The sequence below is a fragment of the Panulirus ornatus genome, chromosome 16 (genome assembly GCF_036320965.1).
Source record: "Panulirus ornatus isolate Po-2019 chromosome 16, ASM3632096v1, whole genome shotgun sequence".
Taxonomy (NCBI): domain Eukaryota; kingdom Metazoa; phylum Arthropoda; class Malacostraca; order Decapoda; family Palinuridae; genus Panulirus; species Panulirus ornatus.
The window spans coordinates 33,463,695-33,491,492 of NC_092239.1; the positions used below are offsets into that span (position 1 = coordinate 33,463,695).

At 42.3% G+C, this 27,798-nt stretch overlaps 1 protein-coding gene across 1 annotated transcript in view; it reads right to left on the reverse strand.

Annotated features, from left to right (window-relative positions):
* Positions 1-319: 319 nt before the first annotated feature.
* Positions 320-27,798, reverse strand: part of LOC139754233 (uncharacterized) — a 235,469-nt gene continuing 207,990 nt past the window's right edge. The window contains 6 exon segments of the mRNA XM_071671542.1: positions 320-2,284; positions 2,287-4,682; positions 5,694-5,958; positions 6,570-6,748; positions 14,948-15,151; positions 16,238-16,454. Coding sequence (XP_071527643.1) covers positions 827-2,284; positions 2,287-4,682; positions 5,694-5,958; positions 6,570-6,748; positions 14,948-15,151; positions 16,238-16,454 — 4,719 coding nt within the window. The 3' untranslated portion in view covers positions 320-826.

Sequence of the window (27,798 nt, forward strand, 5' to 3'; positions counted from 1 at the left end):
CAGACCAGTAGGGACATGACATTCTGTGTCTGTTACTAGCCACCTCATCTCTTACTGTGGATAATATGCAGCACATACACTTGTGAATATTACCAAATGGTCCCTTATAATGTATTTCTTCCAATTCATATTCATGGTACCATGATCAAATCAACAGGAACTAAAATACCTTGCAAATGTATGACTCAACTATTTTGTGATGCAAGTCCCCCAAGAAGTAAATGACCTGTTATCTTCAAAGAACAACTGCATAATCTTAAGCCTCACTACTGATATTCTTGTCTTCTCTCTAACTAAAATAATGTTAGCACATTCCATCTTCATTTCAGGATAGTTATATGTTTTATCAAGCTCAGTTAGAGATTTCATTAAAAATTCAGTGTAAATGAAAATACTGTGAGTAATGGAATTCCTGCTCAAAAAAGAAAAGAGAAAAATGAATCATTATTTTAGCTCTCAAAACTACTTTGGATGCAGTATATACACTATCTATCTATTAGACTGATAGATCTATCTAGTATCTATACATCTGACATTCGTTCTCTCCTGGAACTCCCTTCAAGGGGGTGGTTACAGAATAGTGTCTCCACTTATGCCTGTCCTTACATGCCTCCCTCACATACATCATTCCAAGAATTCTTCTAACATTTCTGTCCCTCCAATACACCTATTCATAATAATACTTTTGCAAATGTCCATCACTTTACTAACTTTCTACTTGCCTCTAACCCTTACCATAAACTTTGTCTTCTTTAGCTTAAGTGTTGGTATGAAGGAGTTCTAAATACTTCACAGAGAAAATTTTTCATGTTTATATGACCAAAATCTAAGTTGGAGAGCTATCAGAAGTTTTTTTAGTCGGACTATATAGGCCTAACTTCACTGCTACTTCTTTTGGTTGTCGTGTCACATTCCTAGTTGGGAAAGGATTGAATGTGATTGGTCTAATTGGACTTCTTGGGATAGAACTATCATCTTTCTTATAACCTTGTTTCTGTTCTAATGTGAAAGTTCTAGAACTCTGAGGGGATATTACTTTACTCTTTGTGGCTGCTTGCGATACCTCAATATCCTTAGAAAAGCCAGTAATTTGTTCATGTGATTCATGAATAGATGCAGTGGGAACATCACCAGACACTGATATAGCTACAATGGGTGCTTCACTTGATACAAATTTAGCTGCAGTTGGTACTTCACTTGACGCTGATTTTGTGATTTTATGACTTTGTTTATTAGCACTGTGACCACTTTCACTTTTCTCTCTAAGTGAATGACTACGCATAGGTAACTCTGTTTTTTTGTCCAGTTCTTCCTCTGAAGCTGCCTCCACAACTGGGGTGTTAACTGGGCTGTCTGTTTTCTTGAGATTTGTACCCTCAACAGATTTTTGTCTTAATATTCTTTCAATAATTTCAGTATTTTCCTTAACAAGTTCCTGCAATGCTACTTCACTGTTTCTTCTTTTTGGCATTTTTCTTTCACCATCTTTCGAATTTCTAAGATGTCTTGAACTCTGTTGTATGAGGAAACAGAAGACATCAGGATCAAGAGTGATATCTGCATCAAGACTGAGTGACTTAACTCCTCTCCAAAGTCTCTGTCGAATTGCCTCCGAGCTGAGATCTTTGCCATTAAAAAAATCAGTCTCTGTTTCTGCTTCATTGTCTTCAGAATTTTTGTCCTCTGTGTCTTCAGTTAGCCTGCCATATGCTCCACCTTCTTCCTCTTCCTCAGTATTTATATTATTTGTAAAGAAAGATATCCTGCCTTCTAGAGAGGCAGATAATGATGAATCCCTGTCTGCAGCTGATATTGGAGATGAAACTCCTTCCTGTGTTGCTTTTGGAGGTGAATAATGGCTGACAGATGTTTCTGTAGATGATATGCCATTTTCTTCACTCTCAGCTGCCACAGCCAAATTGCTGGTCATAGTAAGTGATGCTGTGGGAGATACTAACTTGTCATAAGTTGTTGCCTCAGGTAAGTCACCCTTAAGTTTTGTCCAACTTGGGGCTCTTTCATCCATATTGAGCAAAGCTGAAATTCTTTCCTCAAGTGAAGGTCCTGGGGAAAGTTCTCTTTCCAATTTTATTTCACTGGTTAACTCGGTAGTTTCACAGGATTCACATGTTGCTGTAACTGCTTCTGGTAATGTTGGCGTTATCTCACCTGCCTGATCCCAGCCAATCAACGACAAGACTTCTTTCTCAAGAGGTGTTTCAAAGTCTGATATTCCGTTACCTGTAATGCTTTTCAAAGACCCTTCCTGACACATCACAGCAGATGGGATTTCATGGTCAACATTATCTTCTGAGTATGGAATTTCACTGCTCTGTGGTAAGCTGAGAGATGAGATGTAATGGTAATTGGGGTTGTTACAGATGCAGATGGACTACCAATCACTGATAACACTATGGGGGATACATGCTCTGCCTTTGTTGCCGTTGGTGAAGACACTTTAGTCTCATATCTGTTCAAAGGAACAGGAGAACTTTGGTAATCAATGGATGGAATTATATCACTAGTATCAAAAGCTGACACAACATTTTCACTATCAAATGTTGTAGTAAATGCTGAAATTCCACTGCACACACAAGGAAATGTAAATTCTTTAGTAGATGTTTCTGGTGATACTGCAGAGTCAAAAGTTGTTATTGGTGAGATACTGTCAGTCATAACTGTATTTTCAAATGAAATTCTATCATTCAAGGTTGTAGCTGGTGGTGCAACAAAACTGCTCATTATTTTACCTGTAAGTAAACCAACATCACTACCATCAACAGATGTAATGCTTGTTTCACTCTTAAATACCTCTGCAAATGCTGGGAATCCACTTTCCAAACTTAAGAAAGCAGATGGAGGTCCAGCTTCAGAAGTCACAAGTCCAGGTGAATCAGAACTTTCAACAGAGGCCTTTATTGGTGGCACTTCCATACTCACAGCTGTTCCAACAAATGCCTGTTCACCTTCTAAAGATGTGGCTGCAGTTGTGACAAGACTCCCATCTGATGTTGCTGATGGAATCACATCAACATTAACATTCATTGTTAAAGAGGAGAGCCATGAACTGGAACTTACTGTTGCTTCTGGAGCAACTGTTGCAGCAAAATCTGCTGCAACCTCTGTATCTCCATCAGGGATTCTTAGTTGTTCCTCATAACTTCTTTGCTTTGCTTCAGAAATTGGTGCATCTTCTTTTGAATCCATTGTAAGGCACAACAATCCTGACTTTGTTGTAAAGTCTGTTTGCAATTCTGGGTTATCTGACTCAGCTTTAATTACATTTTCTTTAAGCTTTTGGCAAATTGCATCAAACATGCTAGATTCTGGAGTTTGGATGTTCTTTTGTCTTAACAAGTCAGTATCCACTAAGGGTTCATCACCTCCAGCTTTAGTAATTTCATCATAAGGCTCTTTCAACTTTATGAAGTCTTCATTTGTACTGTCTGGAGATATCATGTCATCCCCTGGATGTTCATATACTGTTTCAAGATTTTCTGAGGATTTAATGGGCAGCACTGACAAATCAATGTCTTTTAACTCTACAATTTTCTCCTCTCGTGTGAATGTTTTGCATTCTACATCATCTACCAAATCATCTTGACTTATGGGAGGGAGTGGGTATATCTCATTTTTGACAGAAGTAACTCCTTGTGAACTACCAACCTCTAATACATTATCATTTTTTTCATCATGTGGATGTATGGAAGAAGTAACAAAACCAGGGCGTCCTGTGTGAATTTCAAAAATATTACTCTTTTCATCCTCTACTGTGATTTTGGGGGATTTGGGGGGGATGAGAGGAATGTCTTGTGAAGTGTCTGGAGGTGAAACAGGAGGTAGTCCAACTAAGGACCATTTTGCTGGTCCATGATGGTTCTGACTTTGTTTGGGTGAAAGTGTAGGAGATTTACTGGGTGATCTGGATGATTTTTTGATAGGAGAACCCCTTGGAGATGGTGTCGATGAAAGTGATTTGGATGGTGAGGCATTTGGAGATGGCTTTGTTGATGTAACAGGTTCATATGCATGATTTGGTGATGAAATCTTTGGTAAAGGACTGTCCACAGGTGATCTCTCTGGAGTAACATTGTGTTGTATGCTGGATGGGGATGAAGATCCCTGAACTTGATTAGCGCCTTCAGAACTCTGTTTCATAAAACTGACATCACTAGGAAATGGAATCCTAGCAATAATTTCAGCAGCAGTTAGATTCTTTCCAGCAAGTAGGTCCTCCAGAGGAATACCAGTTTCCATGGATTTAAAGTCCCATAGAGGAGGCTCTGTTGCCAAGAAAACCTCAGACTCCTGTTCTTTTATAGCAAAGTCCTGTTGCTGAGGTTCAGAGGGTAATGGTATCTGACTTGTTTTGTCAACATTTAAAAATGCATCTGTTTTTTGCTGAACTGGAACACTCTCTTGTGCTTGTGATTTTTGTACAGGAGTTACTGATGGCAATGGGACCTGGGAAACTGGCTTTTGTTTATCCTGAGTTTGCTCTACAGACTGAGGTTGTGCTGGCTTGGGTGAGGTCTTGCCTTTTTCCTGAACTGTCTCAAGACGTGGTGAAGTCGTTGCGGGACGAGGCTCTGTGGCTGGATCAGCTTCAAGGTCACTCAGTTTGTCTTCTTCCTCATCATCACATAACTCTGTAGATGTGCTGCTGCCATCATCATCATCATCTGTGGATGAGAGTGGTAAAAGAGAGAGATGTTGGTAAGTATAAAACTCCTCAGCTGAAAAACTTTACCAGAAAATGTGTGTAGTGAAAAAATTAAAGTTTTATGTCAAGAAATTTGACAAATCATACACTGATTGTTCTTTGTGATACATGCTTAATTCTTAGTGCATAAGAGTTTCTCAAAAGAATGAAAAACATTAAGACTGTCTTAAAGTTTATGGTTCTAGTTTCTTTACATGTGTATCTATTGCTTAACACATCTTCGCATATCCTCCGGCACAAAGTACACACAAACACACAAATCTATACATTATATACATATATGGATGAAGCAAAAAATGTTTGAAGTGATTGGGGCCTAAACATGCAGGGCGGTGAAAGGTGTGCATGGGATAGAGTGAATTGGAATGATGTCAAGAACAGATGACAGAGCCTTCAAGGGAAAAATACTGGTACACTCACCAGACTTATTCCCAAATATTTGCTACATACATCCTCAGCACCTTTTCTTTGGAATAAAAGAACACGAATAGCTTTCACCCAATCCTTAAGCACAACCTTGTTTCCATGTAAAATCATATACAAGTTGCATATGCTCTATCACACTTTATCCTCCATACTTAAACATTTCAGCTATGATCCCATTCACTTCAGGCGAGTTTCCTATCTTCAACCTCATCAGTGGCCATTTTAACTTCCCTTTTTACTATAGCCCCCTGAACTTGTATCCTTTTTCTTCGTTACCTTACCTACTTCAGAAGGTACCCCAAGTGTTCTCAAACTTTTGTCTTTACCATACCTACTTTAGAAGGATCCTGTTTTGTTTCCAGGCATATCTTTCCTTACCTACCTCAGAAGAAACCCCAAATGTTCTCTAGCTTGTCTTTACCCCATCCTTCCACTACCTCAGAAGGAGCCTCAAGTACTCATTAAGAATGTCTTTACCTTTCCTTACATAATCAGTAGGAATCATGAGTGTTCTTAAGCTTGTCTTTACCCCACCCTTCCTTACCTACTTCGGAAGGAACCCCGAGTGTTCCCAAGCTTGGTGTGGCACCTTCAAGGAGCTTGACTCCTGAGGGAAGAGAGGCACGCCGGTCTCTTCTCGGGGTGTCTTTCCAGTGGAGAGTTTCCATCTTAGGCGGACCTTGAGAGCCGCCTGGAAGTTGCTTCATGGGTTGGTGTGGGCTGCGGAAGGAGCTTGTAGATGTTACTGGCCGTTTTTGTTGTTGTGGAGTTGACCGTGTTCCCGTTGAATCACTAAGCTTTCGTTCAGCCTGTGGATTAAGTGAAAGTTGTTTTAGTCAGTTTTACAAACAGGTATTTAACAAACGTGTTAGCCACTGTGAGGTATGGGAAGTGTTTAGAGTCATCTAAATCTTGGTTTGAGCTGCACTTCTATATTTTTTTGTTTACATACCTAAATATTTTGGTAGTCCCATTTTAGAGTTACAGGCTCCTCTCATACCTCTATCCCTCTCATATCAACCATTACATAAATCATCTACAATTTCCTATGCTACTTCATCTGTAGAGGCTCTTGATTTTCCTCTCACTTCCAGTTGGTTTGGGAACTGGTAATATCTCCTCGAGCAAGGGTCAGGGTTGCCAATACACATCAAAACATTATCCTATCATCCATTCAAAATCTTAAGACTTTAATGTTTTCATTATGAACAATATCATAGAATCGAAACATGCCTCAATCAAAATCCATTTGGGATAAGGCAAATATAATGAGAGAAGAAAACAGATTCTAATCAGGCCTACACATCTGTATGCAGACCTGACTATCAAGTCTTCTGCCTGAAGACTAATGTGAAGTTGAAATGTTAAAGAACTCAATTTCAGTTCTAACTCCAGAGAAAAAATGAACAAGAGTTTTTACCTTCTTCTTGGGCTTCATGACAGGGATGACACCTTGAGGCACAACCCTTCGAGTCTTGGAGGTGAGGGCTTTCTTTCCCCTCAGCAGGTGGTTCATGGTCAGGGGCGTTGTCTTGTGGATGCCAGCACCCGTGTTCGAAACCCCACCAGCTAGGGTCGAGCTCATTCGAAGCTGAGATGCTGTAATACAACCAAAGGTAAAATATATGCTTCAATTTACAAGAGAAAGAAGAATGCTTCCATAAGGAGACTGTGCATATCTATATTTCCCTGATATTTGGTTCTTTAATACATATACAACATATAATGACTTTCTGTACAAAATTATGAAAATTGAGATATATTGATCAAAATGATACACATTTCACCCACCATTGTAAAATAACAAGTCAACTACACTGATGTCACTCATTTAGGATCCATTATATTCATAAAACTTTATAGGTTTGAAATACATTCTGTATTTAATATAACAATAGTAGTATTAGCATGATTCTTTCTGTCTGTAACACAAAGAAATTCAACAAAAACATTAAAGCCCATTGTGTTTCACTTTAAAAACAACTTAAATATATGTCAAAGGACAAGAAACAAAATTCTACATGACTGTAAATTTGACTTCTTTATTTCTCTATTACAAAGAAAAAAAAAAAAATTCTTATTTGTCGAATGTGATCAAAATCTTTTTGGTAAGTGAATTCTCATCACTGGAGTTCTTCCTAATGAGACAAATGGAAAGTTTAATGTATTACTGCAATATCTGTTGTAAGAGTGAATGACAATCTTCTAACTGGAGTACATTAAGTTTTTGCAAATAATGATAAACAAATGTGAATTGGAAATATAAGTAAAAATTGTATCGAAAACATCTAGTATGTTTCATGCTCAGTCAATACACCAAATAAGTGTTTAAAGCCTCCTTGAAATCAATTTGTTGCTAATGGCTTGCTGCAAGACCACTGCTGATGCTACCATTCTACAAATCAGCATTTGCATAACAGTGGTAGATTCAAGCATAACAGCAATAGTTCTCCCCTGTTGTTGGGCAATTGGTTTGACAATCATGAGTGTTGGCTTCCAGAAACTGAAAATCTGTGGAGTTTACATTCCCTTACATTTCTAACCTTGTGTACTTCTAATTCACCATCAAGACCACATCCACACAGATTAAAAAATTAGGATACTACTACTATCCTCCAGCAGATACCTTTGTTGTAGACTTTCAGGTCTTCTGTTCTCTGGCTTTCCCATCTACTTTTAACATTAACATTCAAAAAGCAAACAGCTCAGTTAGGCAGTCATAGAATATAAATACCTTTCTAAACATAAATCCCAAACAGTCTGCTGCCAGCTGAATAAGATATTTAACTCGACTTTTCTGGCAAAACTTGAACCATGATATGAAGCCTTTAATCATGATATGTGGTTTGTAATTATATACAAAGGTAATTTGGTCTCCACACAGATTCCACTTTGCTGCGTGTCTCATATATATATATATATATATATATATATATATATATATATATATATATATATATATATATATATATATATATTCTTTCTTTTTTATTAAACTTTGTCGCTGTCTCACGAGATAGCGAAGTAGCACCAGGAACAGATGAGGAAGAGGACACATCCCCTCGCATCCATTTTCCAGCTGTCACATATATTCCTACAATATAGTTTATTTGAAAATTCACATACCAAAACACCAAGACATCAACAGTCTATAATCTATCGTCTCTCTATATCCATCCAAACACGTAGAAATCGTCTACAATCTACAGACAACGACGCCGTATATGCACGACAATCATCCTTTAAGCTTCTGACGGTGGTTCGCACGGCACAAGGAAAGCCCAAACCAAGAGTGAAGAGAGATGATGAAAAAAAGAAAAAAGACCGATCAAAAATGAAATTGAAGTCCTGAGCCTCTGAAGACGACGGAGCATCAAGCTAGATCTAGGTCAAAAGATATACGCATTTTTGGAAACGAGAGAGAAAGAGAGAAGCATTCTCGGTAACTCCCTTTGATAGAGAGGAAATTTTAGGTCCCAACTGCGGGCAATGCAGTGAAAAGGACCTTCTCACTCGTTGGCGTGGATATCTTTTTTTTTTTACGTTTCTCGTTAATCAATACCCTATTCCAATGAAGGAAAAGATCCGTTTAGGTGTAAAAATAATTCTTTCTCTCATCAAAATACCCTGTCTTGGAAAATCCGGCGGAAGAAACAAAGTTTCCAAAAGAATCCTGAAGTGTTTACAATACAATGCCTCGTTTTTATCATATGTTACGACAAATGTGCTTGTGTGTGTATACGATTATACAAAGGTAGGCGTTCACATTGGGTTGAGGATATTCATGTAGCGGTCTGTGAGGCCTCGAATGGGTTTGAGAAAGTTATGGCACCGAACTGCAACCAAGAGACATGGGATCTCTGGTGGCGGGAGGTCACGGTGGCGTATAAGCCTGTACTACAGCTAGCTGTGAGTCTTAAGGTATATGAGGTAATAAGTGAGGGAGGTTAACTGAATATATGAATTCTTCCATGTATGCTTACGTTTTTGCTTTCGTGTGTGTGTGTGTGTGTGTGTGTGTGTGTGTGTGTGTGTGTGTGTGTGTAAGATAAATATGTACACGGATATAGACCTTAATGACATTAACAGTCGACAGTTCCAAAACAACCAACCAAACTTTATGAGAAAATTCCCTGTTACCTCAATCCAAAATTTTCACGTTATATGCCATTTCCAGAAGGGCTATCTAGTTTGTGATCAATTACTAAATAATCTTACTTATACAGCTGACAACATTTCCAGGTGGTTTGGTAATATGCGACATGTTCACATTCACAATTAATATCATGCATTTTTTTCCCCATTTTTTAATTGTTCAACAGAACATGACATGGAAGATATATATACTTTTCAACCTCACCGTGAACACACTCAAGTTAGCATAACAAACCCTCTTTTATGAACCCTTTTCGTTAATGCACGAGTGTTCGGTCAAGTGGTGGAGTGAGGAGAGTGTTAATGGCGAATGTTGACCATGATGCATGGCACAGTGTGTGTAGGACGCCGCGGGGGGAGACCTGTGCAAAGCTGAGGAGACGGCAAAGTCAAGGACTAACAGAAAAAAAAAGAAAAGGAAAAGGAGGGAGGAGGTGAAGAAAATGGGACGGGAAAGCTGAGGACGAGAGAGATGAGGAAGATGAAAGCCAGGAAAAAATATGGATGAAAAGGGACTGAACTTCAGGAAAGCAAAACGCCAGAAAATCCACAAAAGCGAAGGTAAAAGAAACTTTCTTTTTTTTTTCAAACTAAGCGAAGAAAGTGTTGAAAGACGGAGAGGTTTTTTTTTTTTTTGGCTGCCATGGCTTGTGCTGGAGGTGTAAAACTTTTGTCCAATACTGCCTTTAGATGCTGCGAAAGTGTGGAAGCCCCACCTCACTCTAACGCACCGAGTGTGTGTGTGTGTGAGTATTTTTAGTTGGCTGTATGTACCCGATCACATCCATGGAACTGGTAAATGAGGTATTGATGACTGATAGATAGATAAATAGAAAGGAAGGGTCACTTAATCATCATCCATCAATGGGGACACTGAGCCTTAAGTGATTTTAGAATAAACGCTTATTTATCTCGATATCATTCACGAGTTCCGAACACCCACCCGCCATCACTTTTCACAGCGAACATGAAAGGCAACTTCTCCAGCAACTTCACGCTAAGCTTCACGTTATAAGAAGTTGACCTCTGCAGTATGTGGTTATAAACTCACGGTTCTAACACTGGGAGGGAATAATTCTACGAGAGATTTAGCCGCTGTCCGTTTCTGTGACGCATGACGTTAATTACAATGACAAAATTAATTACTCAAATTAGTCGGTACAAAAGAAAAGCTTTTCGCTGTAGCTTTTTTTCATATTTTTATTGCCACGTAACCACAGAACCCCTTTTATGGAGATCGCAGAGCTGTAAAGGCCTACTGCACTCCACGCAGGAGCAGGGAAATGATGCCTCCTCTGTAGAGAGAAGCTGCTCGATGAACCTGTACTTCTTTCCGTCCGATGAAGATGATAGAGCCTCGCTGAAGGTTACTTCTCACTCCAAGTGCAACCAGTGCTTGAAGGAGTCGAGTAATCTCTCTCTCTCTCTCTCTCTCTCTCTCTCTCTCTCTCTCTCTCTCTCTCTCTCTCTCTCTCTCGTATACCTCCCCTGATGATTGTGATTATCACACGAAAGCGCACTTGGGAACTTCTCGTGTCTCACGACTGACATTCCACACACACACTGGCGATGATGGTTAAGCGCTGGGCCGGAGTGCATTTCTTGTACCTCAGTGACACACACACACACACACACACACACACGAGTCGTCACCACAGACGAGGGGGGAAAGGCCTGCAAAATACACCAAATGATACGTCTCCAGACCATCACTAATATCAAACACGCACAGGTAAACGGAGGAGCCTCAGCGCAATCTGAGCGGCGGACCAATTAGGGAAGCGGGAGGTGGTGGTGAAGACGTGCACCTGAACCTTACTTAACTGGTAACCTAACACTGACCCCCGCCAACCCCCACCCCCTAACTGAAGCCAGGGCGTTTTCCCGCCAGCGTTCACGGCGTGAGGTTACGAGGACGATGTAGCGTTCACAGCGCGAGGTACGAGGACGATGTAGCGTTCACAGCGTGAGGTGCGAGGACGATGTAGCGTTCACAGCGTGAGGTGCGAGGACGATGTCTCGCTGGGTGACGCTACACTCTTTGCCTAACAACGTTGAGATACAGAGCGACATCAAGTATGCCTATGTAATTCAGGGAATATATATATATATATATATATATATATATATATATATATATATATATATATATATATATATATATATTAATTGAATTTCATTGGTACGCGAACCCCATGCTGTACTTCTTTGAGGTTCTAAAACGCACTTACAAGGGAACCCCGTGGAACCCCCTGCGTAGTGTGAAAGGTATGAATGATGAGTTTTGGGCTGAAGTGTGGAAAAGTTCGGGAAGCCCTGAGTTTAACAGTCTGCTGATGAATGGGGACCTCAGTTGTGTGTGTGTGTGTGTGTGTGTGTGTGTGTCTTCGGGCGAGGACAAAGGTCCCCTTCCAGGGCACGTCTTGTATGCAACAGAAAAATGAACAATAGAAATAGTGGGGGGGAAAAATGTAAGATAATCAACCATAACTTTAAGAGATGCTGGAAAGCTTGCGTCTTTTGAAAAGAAAAAAAAAATAGGAGGGAGAATTGTGGCTTTTTTTTTTTAAGAAAGAGAAGAAAGTGTTCATCTCCAAAGCTTGACTGATGCAGAGGAAAAGACATGGGCGTGACAGCAGCGGCCCAACACCCAGTACCCACACACACACCAGACAGGCAGCCAGCCACCTTCTGACCCGGGCGGGCTTGCTCAGAACTGAGAAGCTTGGCGAAAGCAGGAGGAGGAGGAGGCGTGAGGGGGGTTCACTGAGCCAGCGCCCTCTGGGATCATCAGGAGCAGAAGAAGTCCTGTGATGTCGAGAGAGAGAGAGAGAGAGAGAGAGAGAGAGAGAGAGAGAGAGAGAGAGAGAGAGAGAGAGAGAGAGAGAGAGGAATATACTGGTTCAATTTTTCAGGTAAGATTGGGAGAGTCGATGGGTAAGCAGGTGTAAACACACACACACACACAGGGTCAGGTCACAGTGGCCACTGGAAACATGGACTGGAGGAATGTCTTTTATTTCCCAGTTGTCCTGTAGTGGGGTCGCCTGCGACGGCATATCGTGATGATGAGGACAACAGAATGTCTGTATTGGTTGTCTGTCTGTGGGTCATATAACTCTGGGCGGAGGAGCGACTATCTAACAACCCCCTCTGTGCTTTGTTTATGAGCCAAAACGAGTCCTTTCCATCTGTTCAAGTCGTCTGTTCCTGACGGTATTTGGCAAAGTCGAGAGACAGAGAATAAAAAGACTGAATACGAAAGAATAAAAGATGTCTGACCTTATGGTTGGACATCTGGTTTAATAATAACCTTGGTCAGTTGGTAGTCTTAAAATCCAACGTATATACACGTCACTGTGTCGTGGAATTCGTGGCTTACAGTGTGGGGTAAGGTGGATCCAGCGACGCACCGAACCGGACAGAATTTCCCGTGAATTTTCAACAGCGAGTGTCGGCGCTGATCGTATATCCCAGTGAGCGAGGTTCATTGCAATGCTTCAGTGACGCGGGGGAAACAGAGAGACTCGCGTCAGGTAGACCATAACAGCCGACCAAGAGCAGGAAGTGAAATATAAATAAAAAGGATAAAAACTGGAATAGGCGACTCTCTTATTTTGGCTGCCGAACGCCAGAGGGAATTGACTAAAGACTCATTTCGCTCCAAACACCTTTCAAGAGGCCTGAAGATGATGAAAATACAAGCTCATTAGCATATTCGGTGACTTTCAGGAGGGGCGAAGAACCACATAAATGCCACGAAAGAAATATTCCTTCAGTCGTGAGCTACATTGAATGAAGAATGAACCGTTAGGGTCCGATCGTGGTCTTCGACGTTTCCTTATGTCCTCTGCTCGCCCAAATCTCTTGGCGCACTCAGGACAGACCCTCGTGGTAAGACAAGGAGTGGAAGGAAGACCTCAGCAACGGACCAACAACAACAACAAACTTTGCATTTTCTGCGGGAGTCGAAAGATATAGAGACCAAACATTCGGGTCCGAAAAACACGCCTAAAATTCCCACAGGTCGGGTTTAGAGGTAAACATAATAATAATAATAATAATAATAATAATAATAATAATAACAAGAAACGACAGACAGTGAGGAAGTAAACAAGTTGAATTCAGCCGAGAATATATATATTCTGTGCAGTGTTTCTGGGTTTGAAAATCGTCTTCTCAGCCTTGTGGGAAACTGAAGGGCTATGCTCTTGCGCCAAGCCCCTGAGAAAGATATGGTATGCACTTGTGGAAGAGTCTTGCCTATATCCGTAGCAATACTGCATTATCCTATATGGGGAAAAAAAATTCAGAAAAACATCTTGGGGTGAGCATTTCAAATCACACCTCGAAAGTAACTATTAATATCTCCCAAACGAAGATATACAGCTCCTCATCTTCACGAGCACGATGGCAAGACTTTTGGGGGTGTTGACAGCCGAGACCAACAACAACAACAACAACAACAACAACAATAAATAAATAAACCTGAAAGGTAGAAGAGGGGAAAAGGAATATATGGGTGATCGTTAGGGAAGAAGGGAGTCAAACGGAAACACCAGTGAAAGCTGTAATACAGGAGGTTACCTGTCGTAACCATCCCTGCAAACTCCGTCGCACCTGCCGGCATCCATCAGGTGGTAATATCATCATCATCCACCAAGGTTTCATCCATGAGAGGATAACAATCCACCATCGAACAGTTACGTCCAATAATAAAGTAGGTGATCACCATTTGGCAATATCATTAACGCCACTGTGAATGATCACTTCTTTCTCATCCACTAACTGACGTCATCCACTTCATCCATCACGTAATAGGGCAACGTCGTCAACCATCATATGCAAAACATCATCATTATACACCATGACTGCGAAATTTCTCCTATCAACCTAATACATCAGCTGACATCATCATCATCATCATGGACCAACATTGCCATCAACCTCTATACGAAAACATTATCATTCTTAAATCCTCCACCGTATGATAAAAATCATACCCTGGACGACACTAACTTGTGATTCCATTATCCAGCAGGAGTTGACGACACATCCAATCAGGAAATGTTTCGAGTATGTGGAAAGAACCTCGTCACAAACATGACAACTTCATTATCGAACATCCGACACCCGCGTCCTCCACGGAGGGGAAAGTTGCCAATTAGAACATTATCTCGAGACCATTATAAACTCAAATGAGCTTCCCATCTGACTATAAACCATCTGTATACAGTATGATGGCACCGTGTGGACTGTTCTATCTTCAACAAAGACTGGAAATGTGTGTTCCAGGTTTTTCAAAATTCACTTCTGTCCATTTATTATTATTCAGACTTGCGTTAATGTTATAACGGAAATGAGGGACTTTTGCTTAACTATGTTTTCGATAAGCATTCGTGTTTAAACCCCGGTAACGACATCAAAAATTTCGTTGGTGTTCTTATCTAATTAACGTAAAATGGGTTGGAAAAACACACTGGTTATTATTCTCAAGAGCATTACATAAATTGACTATATATATATATATATATATATATATATATATATATATATATATATATATATATATATATATATAAACCTCACGTGAGAAAAGATACCGATGTTACATAGTTACATACGGGGGGCGACGAGACTAACCTGTAAGGATGATTTGCGCCTGCTTCTGCCTCTCGCGCAGGCGGGCGTACTGCTTCTTGAGGGCCGAGATGTCCAGGTTGGGGCGGGTAGTCTCCCGCCCCTCGTGGGCGTGACGGGGTGATGGGAAGGCCAGTGGGGTGAAGCTGCTCGGGGAGACGGCTGTACCTCCTCCCACGGGCGAAGGACCTCGGCTCACCTCCATGTCTGCGGGTAAGAGGTCGAGAGACTGGGTGGCGCTGGAGACCACGTGAAGGAGAGAGAGAGAGAGAGAGAGAGAGAGAGAGAGAGAGAGAGAGAGAGAGAGAGAGAGAGAGAGAGAGAGAGAGAGAGAGAGAGAGAGAGAGCACTAATCTTATTATCTTTTATCAGAGCCAGAGTCTATCATTTTCTTTTAGGGGAAGACCCAATTAATCCCTTGTAATTACAGTTAAGGGGTGGTGGGTGGTGGGGAAACCTGAGGCATGACCCTGTGTATATGTATCCACACCTTACATCGCTTGTAGGATACGATGTTCATGTCCAACAGCAGAGAGCTTCCTCAATGCAACTTTCACAATTACTCACAACCTTCCAGTGATCCACACTTAAGAATTTATCCCAGGTTTGCTCACACACCTTCAAGGCATCTTCACTTCTGTACAGTCCGCAACCCAATCTCAATTTCCAAAATTCTTCCCCATATTATACTCTCGATTACTTAACCTTTTGACTCCTTACTTCACCTTCCTTTTGACCCCTTTTGGCAATTCACTTAAGGCCTGGCTTCGAGGAGAACTTAAGTCCTAAACTGTAACTTTTGACATAAACACAACATGGAAAAGCCTGACAAACACACTTTGTTCCTCGACTTTTACAAACATGCAAGGCTCACACAAGCCGTCCAGAAGACGCACCAAGATGAGATTTTCCTCTTAGCTTCGAACTCGACTTCATCAAGCATCGAAGTACGCTGCTAACACACTACAAACCCATAGGAAGAAATCATACCTGCCTTTTAAAAAGGACCAGGTGGTGCGTGTTGGGAAAGACAAGAGAAGATCAAGCGTTCCAAAGCTTGGTGGTGGAGGGAAAGAAACGGACACTGTAAAACCCGACCTCTAAGCTCCCAACGGCCATACACGTAGATCCTAAGGTCTACGATAGTTCAAAAAGCCAAGTTTTCTTTTCACATAATGCGACTTAACACTGTCGTTGACTGCATCAAACCATGGCTATGGAGGAAGCACTGCCAACCAGCATCCTGCTGTCGCATCCACTCCCCCCCCTCAGCTCAACCACAACCCTACTCACTCTTTCTGAAGATGCCTGAGAGCCCGAAGGCCGTGGCCACCGCGATCTTCTGGTCGTCCTCGTCGTTGTCATCGTCGTCGTCGTCCGAGTAGAACAGTCGAAGTCCCCGCTTCGCCACGGACGAGACAGACTGGGCCCACGGCGTGATGTTGTAGGTGTACTTGTCCCTCAGCTCGGCCAGCCCAGGGAAAGGGAAGGGCGCCATACCCACCACAGTCTGGCAGGGATAAAGAGAGAGAGAGGAGATAGAGAGAGAGAAAGAGAATATCAGGGTGAAATACAGAGAGCCATTTTAAATCATTAATAATCTCTCATCACCTCATTAACATAGAATTGCTGCATAGAGGAAAAGAGTTCCCTCAATGTGGGGTCTTTTTATCATCTCTGCAACCAGTTTCCACGGCCCAGCCGGGTGGCCTAAGTTGAGCGCCCGTCCAGCGGTCTATATCTGCACTTCCGTTATCATGACACATGCACCCTTGCCCTCTGACCTTTGCAACTCACAGGGGGCAAACCCCTAAACCACAGTCAAAACACATGTTGACCCTGACGACAGCAGAAGCATGTGCTCCGGAGATGGATAGGTTCAAGGAGGGACCCCAAAACACACACACACAGTTCCAACATCTGGATACAGAGCAGCGGTACAGGGAAGTCTGTAAGGCCAGCAACGGTAGAGAAAGGTGTGTCACGACGGGAGGGGAACAGATGAGAGACGGCAACACAGAAATCAATAAAAGAAGGATGCATCGTCGGGGCCGCCAGAGCGAGGGAATACACACACACACACACACACACATAAACGAGAGACAGAGACGTCAAACCTTTGTTTTGAAGAACACAACAGAGGCTAGAAACGACAACATTAAAAAAACCGAGATGGAAGGAAGGAACGAGATGGAAGACAAGCACGACTTAAACGGCAGCATTTGTCGTGTTCTTCGTGACTAACACTGGGCGAGAACAGGAAGCCAAGATGATCAGATATGGTTAACAAAGAGACACATTCTGTAAATCATAGCTACCTAATACGACTTGTTGTTGAATGACGTGCATATATGTGACAATCCCTATCGACTGCCACCTTTTTCATGGGTTTTATATATATATATATATATATATATATATATATATATATATATATATATATATATATATATATATATATATATATATATATATTTCTTTCATACTATTCGCCATTACCGCGTTAGCGAGGTAGCGTTAAGAACAGAGGACTGGGCCTTTGAGGGAATATCCTCACCTGGCCCCTTTCTCTGTTTCTTCTTTTGGAAAATAAAAAAAAAAAAAGAGAGGGGAGGATTTCCAGCCTCCCGCTCCCTTCCCTTTTAGTCGCCTTCTACGACATGCAGGGAATACGTGGGAAGTATTCTTTCTCCCCTATCCCCAGGGCTATCTCAGCGACAGGTGAACCTCCTCATACTTTCCATGAATTTTCGATCGTGTCCATCCAGGGCTGTTAAGGAATACCCGTAGTCTCTCAATAGATTAACTGACATTTGAGGGGCGGGTGGGAGCCACACACACGAATCTCAACGATCACATTAAACATGCAATACGATAAATTGTAGTCACTTAAAACAGTGGCTAATTTACGTAAGTGGTTTTGAAAAAAAAAAATGCATCATCCTTTTCTTCTTTTATAGTTAAAGATTATAAGTTTTATTTCATTATTCTATTCTTTCCCATACAGCCGGGAAAACATAGGTTGGGCTGATGAGAATTTGGGAGCAACGGGGTCGACAATACTTATAGCTAAAGGGATTGGAATACACTGTAACACTTTTTTAAGAAAACGCGACTGAACTTATCATTTCTACATGGTACAACTATGTGAGTAATCAAAGTTATCCTTGACATGACGGGGAGAGAATTAATGTTTTAACTACAGTGACATACACTGCCTACCCTGATATACACTGCCTACCCTGATATACACTGCCTACCCTGACATACACTGCCTACCCTGATATACACTGCCTACCCTGACATACAGCAAATACAACACAGAATCACTGGGAATGCTGTTAATGGCACACTGATTGCAAAAAAAAAAAGTGAAAAACATGTCGTATTCGCATAAGTATTATATGTTCATTTTCGTATATTTTCCTCCGTGTGTGGATAAAAAAAAGTGAAAAAAAGCCCATCATATGAGAGAGAGAGAGAGAGAGAGAGAGAGAGAGAGAGAGAGAGAGAGAGAGAGAGAGAGAGAGAGAGAGAGAGAGAATCTGAAGTACATGATCCAAATGGTCCGTATGATGCTTGCAACGTACAGCAGGCCCAGATTAGCAGACCATCCACCGCCAGGCTGGCCATCCATCCAACTTGTGAGAGGGACAGTGATGTGCTGGAGAAGGTCCAAAGGAACACAACCCTCCAAAAAAAAAAAAGAGTTCCAGATACTGAACTCCTCCTACGCTGTTGAGAGAAATGAAAGAACAACAGATACGGAACACAACCTCCAATGTTGGAAATCACTTTGACATGGTCGATTTTGATCTGGTTTTTGGTATTTAGATAAGGCAATGGAAGCGAGTACCCACACGAACCACTACACGATATAAACAAGACGCGAATGGAGCGCCAAGATCATAACATACAAGGCGACGAAGAAAGGGAAGCAGGGCATAAATGGAGGGAACAGTGAGGTGATAAGAATGATAAGAGTGACGTGTCAGACATTTGGGGGGGGGGGGGAAGGTCTTTGAGATGGGGGAGGGGAGTGACCCGTGGGCATCGAACCCGACCCTCACCCCCCCTCCACAATGATCCCCGCGGGGCACAAACAGCCAATTACACCCATTTATCACAGACGCGGCAAAATCATTATACTCATTGTGCCTTAAAGGCCAGTTTGATGATGCTGACAAAGGCTTTGAAGGAGAGCTAATTAAACTGCCGGATTATCATCCCTCTGGCCTTTGAGGGGTGAATGTTGTTGTTTTTTTTTTCCTTTCTTTTTAGTCTAGGACTTTAAAAGCGCCACAGATAACACTGAAATTATCAAGTACTCGCACGGATAGACAGAGAGACAGACAGACAGACGGACAGGCATATGTATCAGCAGACAGAATGATAAGGTCGATAAACCTCCGTGGTGTAACATAGGTTCGAATCCTGGTTGCGGCAGTCGGTCCACAGTCAATCCAGCTGTTCACCCACTCCTAGGGGGTCGAGTCTCGATATAAAATGGGTACTGGGCTTATTCAAAGTCCCTCAGCTGCCGTCTCAACGAACATTAAAAAAAAAATTACACACAAACTCTACGAGTCGGGCTCCAAGCCACAACCACCTCCCCTTACCACGGAAAGTTCCACAAGATGCTTTTCCCGTGGGTCATAGCACGTGTGTGATCGGGTGTGTGTGAGTGTGAGGGAGACGTCCCACAGTACCGCCGCTCCCCACACACCCACCAGCCATGGACCAAAAAAGGACGTTACGTCTCTATCTTCCCCCCAAGACATCCAGCCAGTGGGAGGGTAATCCTTTCGTATATTCTCAAAAACCGGGATCAAGACGATCAGATCCGCCAACCCAGAAGGTTGTATTGACCGTAAATGTTGATAATCACTATGATTTTTAACTCGCCAGGTGTCGCTAACCCGTCCAGACTCACGCAGAAGTAATATACATGGTACAAACTCCCTTCCCCGTACAGCACAAACAGGTGATAATGTAATTACAGCCTCTCTCTCTCTCTCTCTCTCTCTCTCTCGCTAACGAGTAAATTCCCCCTCTATTCAACAGTAGGGCACCCCCGCCAATTATTTTTTTCTATTTCTTTCTATAATCAAAACCCATTTATTTCGGTATGTATACCGCACTTAACCTCTGTGTGATTTCATGCATACACGTCTCAAAAGGCCCCAAATTACCTATTCACCAGAGACGAGCCATTTTCACATATAAATGGCTCCCTGCGCACCATATTCATGAAGTTCCAAAAACTGGGGCATGGAAAACGGGATTTCGGACCAAAAAAAATGAACTCTGACATGTAAACAATAACTACAACTAGACCAACAGGAAAACAACAACAAAAGATAACAGACGACCTAACAGGTTATCATGGGGTTATCTGTTGGAGGGCGATAACAGTGTCATAAATTCCTGATTTAGTGATATGGAGAAAAGATAAAGCAGAGGGCTCCTCCCTCCCCACAACCAAGGCTCCTCCCTACCCACAACCAAGGCTCCTCCCTCCCCACAACCAAGGCTCCTCCCTACCCACAACCAAGGCTCCTCCCTACCCACAACCAAGGCTCCTCCCTCCCCACAACCAAGGCTCGCTCCTCCCTCCCCACAACCAAGGCTCCTCCCTACCCACAACCAAGGCTCCTCCCTACCCACAACCAAGGCTCGCTCCTCCCTCCCCACAACCAAGGCTCCTCCCTACCCACAACCAAGGCTCGCTCCTCCCTACCCACAACCGAGGTTCGCTCCTCCCTACCCACAACCAAGGCTCCTCCCTACCCACAACCGAGGTTCGCTCCTCCCTACCCACAACCAAGGCTCCTCCCTACCCACAACCGAGGTTCGCTCCTACCTACCCACAACCAAGGCTCCTCCCTACCCACAACCGAGGTTCGCTCCTACCTACCCACAACCAAGGCTCCTCCCTACCCACAACCGAGGTTCGCTCCTACCTACCCACAACCAAGGCTCCTCCCTACCCACAACCAAGGCTCGCTCCTACCTACCCACAACCAAGGCTCCTCCCTACCCACAACCGAGGTTCGCTCCTCCCTACCCACAACCAAGGCTCCTCCCTACCCACAACCCCCTCCAGTACATCAACCAACAGGAGAGTGGACAGAGAGGAACACCAAGCAGGAGCAGAGAGGGCCAAAGGTACTGTGAGGGGGACACATCAAGATGGCGTCCGGAGAGGGCTGGGTGGATGGCAGGATAAGAAAGATATTACGACAGGATGAGGAGGGCGTTAGGAAGGACGGAGAGAGAGAGAGAGAGAGAGAGAGAGAGAGAGAGAGAGAGAGAGAGAGAGAGAGGCTGGAAGATGGGCGGAGCAGAGCAGAGGGAGGGGGGAAGCATTGCTACCTCTCTCTCTCTCATGGCGCAAGCTCAAAGACTTCACTAATCCTCTTGTTAACCTTTGATGTCACCAGCACACAGGCAACACAGTGTCAGCTGGGCGCCTGGGGTACGGGTATGGGTCAGGCTTATGCTGACAGAATCGTACTGGTGTCTACACACACACACACACACACACACACACACACACACATGTACGTACGCACACATGGGGACAACGTGCGTACAAGAAGGACCCATGTATACACACGAGTACCTACATATCACCGTCGATGTGTGCACGTACATATTTACCTACGTATATATATATATATATATATACCCACAGGCATCCATCATGCACATATACAGACGAAGTCGAGGGTGATCAGTTCTTCATAATGTGTAGGTAGTACCAGGGGGGCAACAAGAATGTGGACAAGAAACTGGTTTGAAAGAAAGAAGAAAAGAGAAGGACGAAAAGCAATTGGGTGTGTTTGCCTGAGTGGTGGCTGGATGGAACGTGCACAATAAGGAAACTGCCAATATGCTGGCAGTTTCCACAGGGGTAAAATGTTTACTCTGATGGTACCAGAACCTGGGAAAGATGACAGCTTCTCTCTCTCTCTCTCTCTCTCTCTCTCTCTCTCTCTCTCTCTCTCTCTCTCTCTCTCTCTCTCTCTCTCTCTCGTGGCGTACAAGTGGGTAACTGCAAAAACCTTGAGACCAGCATCTTCAGAGATGGTTCTACATGTATACACACACACACACACACACACACAGACCCCACGTATTCACACACACAAAGGGTCCCATTCATACTAAGGAACCAGAACATAAACCCACATGGATCCATATGTATATCAGGGACACACCTGTATAAAGACACAGACACACACGTACACACATGGGGTACATGTATACTGGAGTTCATCCCATACACGGACGCAGCCCAGCTTCGAGGGGGGAAGGCACACCAGCTCCTTGCTGGACGCAACAGTCGAGCACACCCCCTTCGATGCTCCTGCTTCGAGCCCCGTGCAACGTTAACCAAAGATCCCTTTAAACCCTTGGATCAAAGCAACACTCGATCCGCTCGTACCGCTTGTTGTCGTCCTGGGCTGCTCATCCAACGCCACACCCCAGCTCGTTAGCAGCAAACCCGGGTAATGCTGAGCCTTAATAATAATGGACATCTGGCGCGTATTATCGGAGGGCACCGTGTTCATGGCAATATCCAAACGCGTGACAAACCCAGCGAGTAGGAGAGCTCCCACCCTACATGAAGGAATGACTTAACTCCTCCTACACTGATACAGGGGCCTTTCATGACGGTCCTACTCCCACTCGGTGGTCCTCAAAGATCTGGAGAAACTCACCACACATCCTTCTTTTCATCCCCCAACCGGTTCGTCTAGACAGAGCATTTCGACGTGATCTCTTTCTCCTCAACTTCTTTCTCCCTAGACACATCATCATCATCATTTTCAACGCCATTCTGGCATTCATCCTGAGGCGAGACGTTTTCAAACTCTCCTCTAAACAACGACTGTACCCCACCACACTCGAGGGGGTAACTAAGACACCTCGACGAACACCCGTCCTTTATATACCTTACACACAACGTCCTCCTGCCGCTACAGCACACACACACACACACACACACATCAAAGCCAGGCAGTAAAACCGAACGAAGATAAGCCATCCCGGGTTATCTATCTATCTAATCTACCAGTCAAGCAGGACTGGCGAACTCGGGTCCACCCAGCAATGTGGACCAATTAACAGGCGACGTAAGCCATTCACGAGGAGGCCCCCCCCCCCCCCCCCCCCCAACAGTTAACAAACCTAAGAGACGCGGAGACGAAACAAAAAAAAAAAAAAAAAAAAATCGCCTCCTCCACTGCTTAGCAAGTGATTTACATGCATATTGTTTCTTTTGGGTGGGTCATTTCCATGCAATATTGCCCCCGCAACACACACACACACACACACTGCCGTTACTGGGGCGCCCTACCTCGCTTCGGGGTAATACATTCAGAAACACAAGCCACTGACCTCATTATGACCTGGACATGGGGTTCTATCATGGGGGTAATATGACCTGGACATGGGGTTCTATCATGGGGGTAATATGACCTGGACATGGGGTTCTATCATGGGGGTAATATGACCTGGACATGGTGTTCTATCATGGGGGTAATATGACCTGGACATGGTGTTCTATCATGGGGGAGTAATATAACCTGGACATGGTGTTCTATCATGGGGGTAATATGACCTGGACATGGTGTTCTATCATGGGGGTAATATGACCTGGACATGGGGTTCTATCATGGGGGTAATATGACCTGGACATGGGGTTCTATCATGGGGGAGTAATATATTCCGTACATATAACTCACGCCCTCGCCAAACCCACGACCCTAAGGAGCGCCATATTATCTCCATAATGACCATACCACTGCCGTTTTTACTCCTCCCATGAATAAACATTTTAAATGCCTTTGGCTTTCTCCTCCCCAACGATCGAGGCTGGGGGAAAAAAAGTCTTGAAAAAGTCAAGTGAAATAAAAGCCATGTGTACGACACTATATGTATGACTTTTTTTTCTTTTTTTTGGGGGGGGTGATTATTATTATTTTTTAAAGGACATGATTAGTTTTATATTCTTTCGGGACATTAATTTCTGTAGCTTTTTTTTTTCTCTTTCTTTTTCGTTATTTAAACGCACACTTCCGCTACGGGGCCGAGACTACGACAGGAGGCGCCAACACCCAGTTTATGAGATGTTCCTCCGCCACCTCAACCACGTAGGGCTCACCTCCCACCCACCCCATGTACAGCACCACCACTGACCAACCCAATAAGATTGGAACTGAAGAATTCATCAACTTAAAATCAAATCCACGAAAAAAACGAAGATAAATTAATCCATAAAAAAACTGAAGATAAATTAATCCATAAAAAACTGAAGATAAATTAATCCATACAAAAGCTGAAGATAAATTAATCCATAAAAAAATATTGTTGCGATAACAAAAATGAATTAATTTCGAGTTATCTTAAACGCACGGTGACTGAGGAAGGTGTCCACGCTACACAAAGGGTCACATATATATAATAATATACAAGACTAACAAAATACAACAATACATCATACACGGAGTAGCATAAACCTGGCTGTATAACAAGTTATGAACTAGACAGTTATAACAATGTACTAGGGGGGGGTTTACATATATATATATATATATATATATATATATATATATATATATATATATATATATATATATATATATATATATATATCAGCAAACCGTTGATATACGGTATCGATTAAGAAAGATAACAATGAATTACTTTTTCCTCTCCCTCACCCCGAATTTCTCCAATCTTGCGTCGTGCACATCTCGAGAGAGAGAGAGAGAGAGAGAGAGAGAGAGAGAGAGAGAGAGAGAGAGAGAGAGAGAGAGAGCGAGCCATGCATTTTTCATCCCACAACGCATCATATAAGTTACCTACTATGAAGAAAAAGAAAAAAAAAAGGAGTTTCAATATCATGAAAACAAAAGGAGTTTCAATACGTCACTTTAGAGTTAATACTCATGTTGGGGGAGACAGAAAAGATCTGGTTCATACCTTCTGACCATACAGCGTCATCCCCAGTATGAGCTGTGGACACAGTGACCCACATACTGATCGGGGCTCCAATACTCATGACACAAGAGATTATATACGCGTATATACGCGCACACACACACACACACACACACGTCATACACACACACACACACACACACACACACACACACACACACACACACACACACAGACGTCACATACACACACTAACACACACACACACACACACACACACATACACACACACAGACGTCACATACACACACACACACACACACACACACACACTAACACACACACAGACGTCACATACATACACACACACACACACACACATATAATGGCAGGCGGGTACCTGAAGCTGATATCAATGGGTTATGTTACTGATACCGATATCTTGTTCAGGACTGATAAGAGTCTGTTGATAAGTGGAAGTGGTCTGGGCCTTGACTCTCTCTAGGAAGACAGATAAGAGACAGAACTCCACCCAGGGGCGGGGTTCTGAGCTTAGCTTTTCAGGAGATAAGAATTGCCGACGCCCTTCGATATCAGACACCAAAGATAACGAAGATCCTGAGGATAACTTGAGATAAATTATCAGAAGCGACCTAGAGATAAACAGATAATGATAAGGCACTCTCATAATTAATTGATAGTAATGTACCCTTAAATAATACTTTTTTTGGGGGTGGTCCTTTAAAAAGGTCACTCATTTGATTACCGACACCGATAGATATTTAAGGGGATTTTTTGGTCACTTTAATGGAATCCAATTCCCAGATGATAGAATTAAGGTTCTTCCTTTAAAATAAAGATTTGATTCTAAAAGTTCCCAGAAGAGAGAATTAAGGTTTTTTCTTTAAAGTACTGACTCGATTTGAAAAGGATCGACTTTACCTAAATGATTCTAAGGTCTCGAAGAAATCCCACGCCCATATCGGGAGTAGCCTGTGTGTCCCTCTCTCCCATTCCCACATCGGGAGTAGTCTGTGTGTCCCTCTCCCACATCGGGAGTCTGTTTGTGTCCCTCGGGCTATCACGAGGAAGTTTTAAAGGGGATCTTTAGGATCTCTTTTTCTCCCCCCTTAAGGAGGTCGGATCCCTTTAATGCGGTAATGAGAGGCAACACAACACAACCACAGTTTCCCCCCTTGACGAGATCGACTAATGGGACCATTACAATCTCGTAGTGCCCCAGCCTTCTGCTGATCCGTGGCCTGGGAGGGTCTCTCTCTCTCTCTCTCTCTCTCTCTCTCTCTCTCTCTCTCTCCGCATCGACCCGCCTCCGTCTGCCTGATGCGTCCGTAGTGTTCGAGATCATGTCCGCAAACGTACACGCGCACGCGCGTGTGAGTATGTATATATGTATGTATGTATGTGTGTGTGTGTGTGTGTGTGTGTGTGTGTGTGTGTGTGTGTGTGTGTGTGTGTGTGTGTGTACATGCATATGCGTGCGTCGATCGATAAGTGAATGTGAATTAACATGTAAACGTATATATATATATATATATATATATATATATATATATATATATATATATATATATATATATATATATATATATATATCCTCTGGATACCAATATATTTACATCAACAATACATGTACGCAGCAACATCTCTACCTGGGCATATTTACGTTTTACATTTGTAAATTTTCACGTTTTACACTTGTAAATATTGGCACAGGCAATCATCAGTGCCTGATGGAAATGTCAATTTACAGTGTTAAAAAAAAAGAAAAAAAACTACGAGTGTATGAAGACTAATTAAAAATCTAAGTCTCTTTTTGCAACATGAGGTCAGAGAAGACGACTCTCCCTTAATTAAAGGATTCTACAGGAAGGAGAGAAAAGAACCTAACTTAGACCAAAATCAAGAAACGCTTTACCGTTATCACAGAGAACAAAAGACGGATGATAGCCGCGTTCACATCAGGTTCTGTACGCTGAAGTGGAATCAAACTTGAACTTGAGGCTAACAGTGTATAAATGAATTATATATATATATATATATATATATATATATATATATATATATATATATATATATATATATATATCTCATGTTTAACAAATGGCGTCCTAGCTTCGTCTATTCGTTGTATATCTAGTGACTTATATTTCTCTCTTGTGTCTCCCCTGATGATGTGATTATTACACGAAAGTGCACTTGGAAACTTAGCGTGTTTCATTTTCCCCGTGGACTCATAGGAATATATATATATATATATATATATATATATATATATATATATATATATATATATATATATATATATATATAATCACTAATTATTCAGCCTTGTCGAGGACTCTGATTATGACAACCTAAAATATATATATCAAAATGCCCATTTTTTCGAACATCTGTCCATGACCAGAGCCCAGAATATGTGATTAAATGCTCCATCCTCCAATTCACAATAAGCTCCTGGATCACTAGGTATAAAACTGGTAGTTAGTTGGGCTCTATAGGCTTGTTAGCTGGCACGGTCATTAAGGCCGTCAACGTCAAATTGTTACCACCACTTGGAAAAATTTTAAACGCCTTTCTTCAGGTGTTGAAAATGACACTAAGTCCATAGCAGCATCCACTGCAAACACAGCCCTCCACTGGAAACAAATCTAGTTCCTCCCACTGAAGTTATGAATTTCTTTTTTTTCCCCTTATTTTTAAATGAGAGTATAAATGTCTCATTATGTAAATTTTACCTCCAACCCAAAAAACCGTCACGAATGTTGGATATGTACCCTACCCGTTTTAAAATATTTTCTTTAAATTTGGTCTTGATATATATATACATATATATATATATATATATATATATATATATATATATATATATATATATATAT